This window comes from Nothoprocta perdicaria, unplaced genomic scaffold (assembly GCF_003342845.1).
Source record: "Nothoprocta perdicaria isolate Ctin4 unplaced genomic scaffold, notPer1 scaffold_51, whole genome shotgun sequence".
In the NCBI taxonomy this organism is placed as follows: domain Eukaryota; kingdom Metazoa; phylum Chordata; class Aves; order Tinamiformes; family Tinamidae; genus Nothoprocta; species Nothoprocta perdicaria.
The window spans coordinates 215,220-225,886 of record NW_020455766.1 but is presented as its reverse complement, the minus strand read 5'-3'; the positions used below and the strand labels follow the sequence as shown (position 1 = coordinate 225,886).

The following is a 10,667-nucleotide window of genomic DNA, read 5'->3' as shown; positions in this document are numbered from 1 at the left end:
CGCTGGCCGCCGCGCTCTGGATGCAGCTCGCGCTGAGCTTCGGCCCGCGACCCGCGGCGGCCGGTGAGTGAGCGGCACCGGCGGCACCGGCGGCACCGGCGGCGGGACCCCCGCGGCGGGGACCCCCTCGCTCCCCCCGGGCGGGGGAACACCCTTACACGGGGGGTTCTTTATTTCCGCAACAGCTTCCCCCCGGATCCTGCTGCATCCCCTCCTTATCCTCCCTCCGTATCCTCCCTGGCATTCCCTGGGCACAGCATCCATCGGGAGGGGAGCGGGTGATTTGCGGCGAGCGGCTCCACAGCCGAAACGTCCTTCAGCCCCTATCCCCTTGGAGGGATGGCCGCCTCCTCTGCTCTTTACCTGCCTTTTTTCTTCTTCTTCTTTCTTTGGGAGGGGGRAGGGCATTTTTAATTACATTTTTACGCCGTCATTTCAAATTATTGAGCCTGTGAGGTATTTTGAGCCAGGTTCGTTTAATTACCAAGTGGCTTGGAATTGATTTGGTGATTAGGCTTGGATTGCCGCAAAAGTCTTCAAGTAAACTGCTTTGCTGTAAAATGAACTTAGCTGAGATGATGTGAGCGGTGCCAAACGATCTCCGTGCTGGCACGGGGCTCTGTGTCCGTGTTGGGCGAATAAGCCATTTTATGAGCAAAGCGCATCGCTGATGGGAGGCACAGCTCGATGTAGAACCTGGTTGGGCTCCTCATGCTAAAGACTTGAGCCAAGATTTTCCCACTTGAGTACCCAAACCCAGACAGCTRTGATGCAGACGTGTCTGCTGTCACTGAACACGGAATTACAGGAATATGGCTGAAGAGGACCTCAAGAGGTCGTCTTGTCCAGCCTCCTCCTGATACGGTTTGCTGTGATTTTCCCCTCAGGATTGTGATGCCTTTTTATTTTATTTTGGACAGAAATTCTCTGCCTGCAAGCGTGATTCCAGTCAAACAGGCTTCTAAGCTGTTGCAGGCATCAGGGACGAGCGAGGCTTCTCGCGGGGCTGTCGTGCGGGCTGCTCGGGGCCGCGCTTGCCGGCGCGCTCGGCAGGCTCTGCCTCCCTCCTCCTGGCTCCATTCATAAAAGCGCGGGGGCTCCATGGAGCCCCCTCCACGGAGCCCCCGGATCCTGCGGTTCGATCGTCAGCGCTTGTTTAGCTGATTAGTGGGAGAGGCGCTGCAAAGTACGGGTTGCATCTCCTGAATGTAGCATTTTTCATCCGAGCCTGTCATAAATTCTTCTGTGATGTTGATAGTTATTAACGTTACTGCATTTCACCTCGGTGGTGTAACTAATTCTATATCCAATTGCATTTGTAAAGCATTTGAGAATATTTCAAGATCTAGGCTGTTTCAGGAGTGGGTTTTTTTTTCATTTTTTTTTTTTTTTTTTTTGTTCAGGGTACTTGCTAATACTCTCTTCCCTGTGATCACTGTTTCTTCCCAAGCCCTTTTGAAAAAGAGGAGGTCTCATTCCCACTGTACACTCTGCTGTGGGAACATCTCCCCAGTCTGCTTGTGTTGCTTTTGGCTAAGTAAACTTGACTCTATTAGCTATAATCTGTGTGTGTTCATGCAGGTATGGAGAAGAGCTGCTGGGAAAGGAGCATTTATTTAATTGTTAGGATACAAAACTCTCTAGAGATGAGGCANCAGGGTCTAGTCTAATGTGCTGAACAACTGTGCCCAATTGAGATAACATGGAAATAGCAATTTCACTGGTTATGATTGCTGTTATTTTCCTGTGCGGTTGTACTAGGAAGTGGCAAACCATATAAGCAGTGGGAAATGTACGGATCTCTCACGTGGTAGAATACATTTGTGTCTGGTGCTGTCACCCTTAGTCACCGGAGTCGTGATACAGCGGGGTTTGTAGTTGGAAGAGGGCACAGACTTTTCCTATTTTATGCCCTGTTATGCCTGAGAGTGAGCTACTTCCAGCAGCTCCTGCGCAGGCTCCGTCTTTGAATCCAGCTGTGATCCAGAGTCTCAAGGATTTCAAAGCAGCTGTGGACATCGGCCAAAGTTGTGATTCTGGGACCTTGGATAATGTTCTTTCTGCAGGACTCTCATTTTATGGGTTTGCATAGCCATGAAGAAGGAGCACACAGCATTACTGACTCTGCTTCAAGGTGTAGCCACAATCTTTTRATATCTTCTCATTATCTGTTAAATAAGGATAATGATACTTCTCTTGGAGATTTGAAAATAGCTATAATGGCATTTAATGAAAATACTATGGAGGTGGAAAGAATTTGTTTCAAAAGCTTTACCAAAACATCAGTGACAAAAATAAAAAACTCTTTCACATGTGGAAAAAATACAAATTTTTTTTTTTTTCCTTCCTGTAAAGCAGTTCAGTATCTGCTGCTTACAATTTGGATCCTTTTCCTCACTTCCTTATCTGATAGCAGAGTTCTGCTCCGGCAGTAATCCTGCCATGACATGTGTGACTCCCTCTATTTTATATCTGACTAAGCTCTATTGATGTCCCATTTTCTCACTTCACCCCAAATCGATACTACTTATAACTTTTTTTTCTTGTCAATAACGCTTTGGAGAATAACTGTATTTATAGCATTCTTACTCTTTTGGAAGTGTATCCAGCAGAAAATATGCCATAGAAGTGAACTCTAAGGAACAAACGTTTCAGATGTCAATATACCTGATTGCTCCCTGATGCATTTAACTCTGCTGACACCAGGGATAAACTAAATCTCACATACCTTGGCTCATGGTTTTCATCTAATCATCTTTGTTTAGCCTGATTTCCACTAGGATTTCATAATGAAGAAAAACAAAAGAGAGAAAATCAGGAATAGGAGCCAGATGGGCAGGCTAGTAACAGGAAAAAATCAAACCTGCAAGTTGGCGGGGTTGATGAGCAGGTATTTCTGAGTTTTAAGGGCATTTGCAAAGTTCCCTGTTAGACCTGTTGGACTGAGATAATACCTGTAAAAAATGTATTGCTGTAGTTATCCCGGGCTCCTGGAATTATAATATTCCTTGGGAGGAAAAAGGTTCTACCAACAGGGTATGGGGAAACAAAGTTGAGCCCAGCGGTGAAGGCTGCCCCTGGCAATGGGGCTCTGTCGGCGCATCGGGGTGAGATCTTGCTGGAGATGTTCCTGCCCCRTTGGGTGATGTGTGCTCTTCTGCCTGGCCCCACAAGGAGGCTCGTCCACCTCCTGTGGAGCGCGGGCTGGGATGGGGCCTTGGGTTGTCCCCGTGCTTTACTGCKGGGTTCCAGCAAGGTCCGTGCTGTGGGAGCCTTCTTGGTCTTGGCTTCTTCTGACTTGGAGACTCCGCCAGCTCTGCTGCCTTCATCGTCACTGGCACTGGAAGGCTTTCATCCAGACCTCGCCTGAAGCTTCCATGTGTGCCACTGTCTTTTATTGTCCTGATCCCCATGGATTGTTGGGTTCACGGCTGCAAGGCTGCRTCTGGCCTGTCCTTCCTGTCCTCTGCTTGTCCTTGGTTGCAGGTGAGGCCTCGTTGCCCCACTCGAGCTCTGGGGCAGTGTCCCTACCCTCCAGTGGGCATTTTTAAGGAATGTTACTCATGCATGGCAGACACCTGGCAAGTGGCAAAGCCTTYAAACGTCCCGCTGAATGATAGCCACAACGTGAATCATGGTGTTATTCTGGACCTGAGCTGGTTCTTTTGTTGCTCTGTGGTTTGACTGTAGTGATTAATTGAATTTGGTATATTGACTTCYGCCTTGGTTGGGGCTGTCTTTGGATATAGTTGTAACCAGGAACATATTTGTTAGGTTTATGGAGAAGGTCCTTATTTCCTTGGGGTGAGATGACTCCGATATGTGCTGGTGATGCAGACATGCACAGGGCACTCTGCCAACATTTTTCTCCAACTGCTTGCCATGAACTTCTGACAGGAGAGGAGAAATGCCTTCTGAACAATTTTTTATTTGACTGGCAGACTCMGTAAGTCTGTAGTTAATGCATTTTACTCACTCCCTCTCCATATTTTTGCTTCACTTGTCAAGCAAAATAGGCCCATCCCTTCATTTCAATCTAGAATTGCCTCTACATGTTATAACAGCATCGTTTGGGTTGCAGCCTTGGTTTTAACCCSTGGTTTGTTGGAGAAACTCAGTATTTTGTAAGGAATCAGTTTCTGASATCGTAGGATTTTGTTCTCAGTTCTGCCCCTGCTGATTTACCACTTAAGTTCCAATTTGTGTCCACTGTCATTGCAAGTAGCAAGGCCACTAAATGATGTCCTACCATGAGAGCTCATCTCTTAGAGGCACATCCTGGCTCYTACAACCTGTGATAGGCAGGTATATTTGATATATTAACCTTAAATGAGTTTCCTGGCCCTCAACAAGGAGCTTTGTCTGTCACTTGCATTGGGATTCRGAGGCTGAGGTTGGCTTCACTTCTCTGTCTTCCTCTCTCACTTCTGGGATTACAATGTAATGCCTTTGGTCTCTGTAAAATGGATGATTGAAGCTTTAGGAGAATGAATTAATTACTCTGTCCTTGATTTTATCACCAGTATTGCAAAGAAGCAATAAGTTTTGTGGACATGGTATAAGGTAGCTTGAGAACCTCCCATGGAACGTGTTACAGGACTGAGGAAAACCAATTTTAGCAAAGTGAAATCCAAACTTTACTAAAGTAAAAAGGACTTTAACATCAATGACTTTTCCCCCCCATGGATTAATAATCAAGTGTTCCTAACAAAATTAAAATATTATCCCTTTTACCTCTTCCACACTTTTTTCTTGGTTTGCTGTTATAACTTTGATTATGTGCTCTTTTTTTTTTTCTACAAAAGTCACCTACCTCTGATTGCTACTCATATTTTTATTACGAAATACACATTATTAAAAATAGAAACCATTGCACTGGCATATTGTGCATTTCAGTGAGGCTTTAGTCATGAAAGAGATGATGAAGTGTGGCCCTGCTTCTTATTTGCTGTATGGCAGTGTAACTATGAATGAAAAACTGGGCCGCGTTTCACGGTGAGTAGAAATTGGTAAGAAAATGAGCTCCAGGGATGCAGAGGTGCCGTGTATACAAATTGACTCAGTCTGTGTAAAAAATTGACTCAGTCTGTGTAAAAAATTAGTTTCACTCACGTATCAAGGAGGATGAAAGCCCACATATCCTGCAAACTCATTTCATCTCAGACGATGGGGAAGCCAGTGCCGCTTGTCCAAAGCGGGGACCTCATTTCTGGGGACCACAAGAGCAGGGCGGTTTGCAGATGCCACCCGTGCACTCTGAGCACGTGCTGGGCAAATACATTGGGGAGTGGGAGGGTGGTCTCCTGCTTCTGAGTCTTGGTGCCTCTTGAGTTGCTGCTGCTTCTAGGTGGGCAGAGCTGTTCTAAGCTGTGCTGCATCTGCACTGGGTGGCTCTTCTGCTCCCGGTGAAAGGGTTATACAAAGGTTTTGCCATGTAGAGAATTGCAAGGGTTTATCAGGAGAATGTCTATATTGACCAGGCCTCCTCCTTGCCACGGTGATGGACTTCAGAGAATAAAATGTGGGTCTTTTCTCATAGTGTCACTTCTTACTTGTGTAAGCATATTATATTAAAAAGAAATCACTTCTTCAAGTGTTCTTGCTTRTATTATGTCAATAGTGAAAATAACRACAAAAAAGTAGGCTATTTTTAATGCAGCACTTCTCATCCACAGAGTTCAAAGCACTTTATAAAAGAAAATAAGTTTTATTATCTTCATTTTGTAGATGAGGAAAATGACCMTAAGAAGATTAAATTACTTAAGCCATAGCCCAAGAAGAGATTTGCTGCATCTTAGTCCAGCAGTCTTTCCTGAAAGTAGAGTTTGGGGAAATTCCTAATCCACATGTGTGATGCAGCATTTTTTATGGGAATTTTAGGTTGCAATTGTTTAACAAAAATGAGCAGCAGATTTCCTATTCACTTAAATTGCTACTTAAGCAAATCACAGAAGCAGCTTTTCCAGTGCGGTTTATTTGCCTTACTCCTTAACGTCTGAGATAGTACCTGGCATCTTTCCAAACATTTGAAACATCTTCATCTGAATAATGAGAAATTAGGAAATGTTGTGAGTTAGGTTTGAGCCCTGAGAAATGGTATCRTGCAGTTTCTCATAGCAAGAAGCACATATTAATAGGGATGATATCTCTGCCTTGCTTGATCACATGCTGCATTGTAATTGTTTACATGAAACAGCAGCGTTAGAAAGGAATTACACATGACTTTTAAGTAATGCTAGAATGTTTTAGCGAGAACAGGACTGCAGGAGCAGCTAGCTCGCTACAGACTGTGGCCTAAATGTCATTGCCCTTTGGAGATTATAATGGGCTCCTGCACCTTTAGGCATAGGCTGTAGGGGACACACAAGGACAAAATATACACAATGATGGTTCGTCACTCATTTGTTTATTGCAGGTGGCAAAGCTGTGCAAAATGCGGAGGTGAGAAGCATGCCAGGGATAAGGGTGAAGCAGAATTTCTGTACAAAGCCAAATCTAGCATTTGGTTAAAATCTATCAAAAAAAAAAAAAAAAAAAGTTTGCTTGGCAACCGAAAAGAGGATACATGGCTTACAGTAGACTGCGAAAGAAAATAGCTGAGGTTACTACAGGTTAGATTGTTGAGAAGTTAGGTTATCCAGGGGATCCTGAGGTGCAGTGTCCTAAGAATAAAACTCTCTTGCATTCTGCTGGAGAGGAGGTACCACGTGTGTGGACCTAGGGACACAGTGAAGGAAGAGGTTGTCTTTAAAAAGAGGAAGGCTTCAGATCTTGTTCGGGGTGGCAGGGTGATGGCACATACAGCACTTATGGAAGAGTTTAAGTCTCTTAATTTGTAACTCCCAAGTCTTGGTCCCTCTGTGGGGCTGCCCTCTGGAGCARGGCTGCCAACCCCGGGGTCTTTGGTTGTGGTGGTTGTGCCAGGCACCCAAGTACCACTGCTTCCAGGGTCGGGATTGAAGGAGCTGCTCCTACTCAACAAAATACCTCCAAAAAGTAGGTGTTTGCTCAAGAGCTGGAGATGTAGTGTTTGGCTGTAAATGTCCTGTGTTGAGCTGCTGCTGCCAGCGCAGAAGGAGCTGCCATGATTCACCAGCGTGGAATTTCTGTTTCTCTGCTTGTTAAGTTAAGGTCACAGCTAAGTTGATTTAAAACTACACCAGGCAACTTGTCAGCAGCTATCAGAAAAGTCAGATCTGTTGTGCTCCTTTAGAGAGACCAACAAGGATCTTTCCAAAATCCCACTTGGCAAGAGCTGGGAATGAGGACCTCATTGCAAAGAGGCTCATCTGCATCACCTGGTATTTGCAGCKATTTTGAACCAGCTCTTTGTGCTTGTTCAAGCTGTAAATAGTYTGGTTATTCCTACACTGCATTGCGCAGAAGCAAGTCAGTATTTTACTTCTGTGTGTACCATGAATGGGAGGAGATTAGGCCCATGCAGCTGGTTCCCAGCTTCAGGCCTCTGTGCACATCTGCAAATCAGCAAGTTGAACTGGAGATTTCCAAGGCAGCTCCTCCCTTGAGCTGGCTGCTCTGGCACCTCTGCTGCTCTGCTCAGGAAAGCAGGTGCTGGTGGCAGCTTTCCAGCAACTTCTTTGACATCAGGGAGCCTGGAACTGCGCGGGCTGTTGGGAAACGCATGGGGAGGAGTCGGATGATTTTTTGATCTGAGTGAGGATTTGGGAGATTCAGAGTTGCACCAAGAGCTGAATTAGGAAGAGGAGAGCTGCAAGTGCTTGGGGGTGAAAGGCAGTGGGACTGCCTGCTTGAGCAGACTGGATCCTGAAGGAGAAGGAGCCTCGTAGCAAGGAGYGTGTCCTCTTTAGTGCTCTGCATCAGCGTGTCATGGTCTCCTGGGAAGTGACTGTGTAAAATAGCTTGATTGCAATTGCGTGCTTTGCAGGGATCTGAAAAGGAGATGAAATGGGATTATTCCGAGGAGCAGTGACTGCGCGAATGCACAGACATTCAGAGATGCCCATCCTGATGACACCAGCACAGGGCTCTCTTGTTTGCATTCCTTTTGCTCTCTTCCCTGAGTTGTGAGGTTCTTGTGTGGGGCGAGGGAAGCATTGTGGAGAACCATTATGGACATTATGGAGGGTTCAGCATCCCAGTGTGTCAGGAGACGTCTTTCCTGAGTGCTGCTGCTCCGGGCACTGTCCAGTGCCACGTTCTGCATCTGTGGAAGTTTTTCTTGGTTCTTCCAACGGGTTTTTGGAGAAACCTACTACGCAGAGCCAGTAGATCTTTGCACTTAAGTTAGTGGGTGTATCAGCCAGAGTACATCTAACTTAATTAATCAGACTGAAAAATACTGATATTGAAAACGTTCTCTTAGAAGGCAGAAGAAAAGAGTCAGTATTATTACAATACATAAATGTAAGGGGGCATTCATGTAAAGTCGCTCTGGATTATGTCAGCTGAAAAGGTTTTGCTGCAGTGCATTAGTGTCTCAGGTAAATGATTCATTACATTTGCCTTTCTGAACTAAAACTGTGATTTAAAAATGCAGACCTTGAGAGGAAATTTTATGACCTGATGACTATTTTTCTAATTATTTTTATTTATTTTTTGTTTCCATGAAACAATGATGTAGCAGGTTCCATTTACCACTGCATAATCATCTTAATATTTGATGTTTATGGTCACTCTTTGACATATTTAATCTCAGTTTAATTCTTCGGCTGTTTTAATGCAGCAGAAAAAGTCCCTTGATACTGTATCTGTGAATATATTGTTGGAAAAAAAATAGTTGTTCTCCATATGCTGCCTCTTTATGGCTTTGCARTGAAGCGGTTGTGTTATTGTAAGATCTTGGAAATATAAAACCAAAGCAGCACAGGAAGCTGAAACAGATTTTCAGGAGCCATTGAGAGCTGCAGCTTACTGGGAACGTTAACGTGATACTGGTATTTGTTTGCTTGGAAATATCTGCTGCTTTTGTTTTTTTTTTTCCTTTTCCTATATTTCTTTGGAAAGAGGGTGATGTAGAGGGTTCCCTGCTCATCATCCTTCTGTTCCTCCCATATGTTGCCCTTCTTATGCTGAAGCCGGGAGGACTGTGGTTGTTGGTGCTGCTACCGTTGCCTCTGGGGCCAAACTTGCCTCTTGCGAGACCTTGGAGACAAAAATCTCCAAGACTTGAGCTGGAGAAACAAGGGAGTTGGGGCAGGTGAAGGCTGCATAAGGAGGAGAGATGCTTAAAAGATGTTTAAAACAGCATACATAGCCCAAAATGGGATGTGAGTGATGGAACAGTGTGCACAACATGCGTCCTCTCGGCTCACATATGGAGATSAAGAAAATCTTGTATTACTAGGATGCAAGATGTTTCCTGGTCCTGCTGGCCGGGTGTGGAGCCTCGCAGCCTCTTGTGCCCTGTTGCAGTGGATGGAGCCCGCGGTTCTGCGCGCGAGGGCTGGAGGGTCCAGCTTGGCACCACTAAATGGTGACGCGTCTCCTGAYGTGACTCGCTATTATTTTTGGCTCTGGAGAGGGGGTTTTACTCATCGTTCTGTACCAGCTGTGGCTTTCATTGGATAATCTGATGTTACGGAGAGCTTTAACTGGCATGTTTCTGTTTTTAATCAGGCTCCTGCCAATGTTTTTTTGTCTGTTCGGCTTCTTTTCATAATATCTCCCCTCCTTGGGAGAGCGGCTCCCCGCTGATCTCCCTGTGTGCTCTGGGCTTAACCTTTCCAAGGACAAGGACTTTGGGACTTGAACCGCTCCTAGGGATAGTCGGAGTAGAAAAGGATATGGATTTAACTGAAATAGTAAAACAGTAATCTTTGGGGATTGTTTGCACTAGTCAGAGCTCAAATATTTTCTTCATTTCCTTCCAGAATGCTAATTATTTAATTTCTAAAAGAGTAATTTTCAGTAGTGAAAGTTTTGGTAATGCTGACAGAGCAAGAAAAGAATTATATTTTCTTCTGTGATCCATGATCCAGATTCTGTTTGGAAAATCACACTGGTTCTGAAAGCTCTTATGGCTGGTGTTGCACAGCCCTGCCTACCAGGGAAATGCTTTCATGATTGACTTAGTCAAGGTAAACTTGAAGTTATTAGGCTCTGAGTGAAATGAAACCTCCAGAATACATGAGGAAAATGCAGTTTACACCCTGAGCTTGCTTCAGAAAGCATYACCCTTTGCTTTTCCCCAGCAGATAGGTGCTGTCCAGGTCCTGTGCTGAGGCTTTCTTTGTTCTAGGCTGGAGGAGAGTTCAGTGGAATAAAGATATGGCTCTTGTAGCACCGAGATCTGCGTCTCGGGGTTGTGTTGTCAATTCTTGCTCCCCTGGAGCTGCCCAGCGTGAGCTGGCAGCTCAGTTTGTTTTGTGCAGCCCCAAGCCATGCTGAGGGCACAGGGTGTGCGAATGGCTCTTCACCACCTTGAGGTGGCTTCTTCCTATGGCCAAGGAGAAGGCTTCATTGGCAGCCTCCTATGGCAAGGAGAAGGCAGTTCTAGGGCTTAGATTGTAGTTTGTGCTGGTCACACAGCAGATTTGATAAAGATGTTAAATATAGCATAGTCTTTGAGCATTTGAGAAAGCATAGGCTTCCCTTTCTCTCTTTCTCTCTTTCTCTCTTTCTCTCTTTCTCTCTTTCTCTCTTTCTCTCTTTCTCTCTTTCTCTCTTTCTCTCTTTCTCTCTTTCTC

General features: G+C 45.1%; 1 protein-coding gene across 2 annotated transcripts in view; it reads left to right on the top strand.

The window, feature by feature from the left end:
* Positions 1-12: 12 nt before the first annotated feature.
* Positions 13-10,667, top strand: part of SUSD4 (sushi domain containing 4) — a 55,806-nt gene continuing 45,151 nt past the window's right edge. For both annotated transcript variants that reach the window (XM_026048114.1, XM_026048113.1), the window contains exon 1: positions 13-63. In XM_026048114.1, the coding sequence (XP_025903899.1) occupies positions 21-63 (43 nt within the window). In that variant the 5' untranslated portion in view covers positions 13-20. The remainder of the gene's footprint in view (positions 64-10,667) is intronic.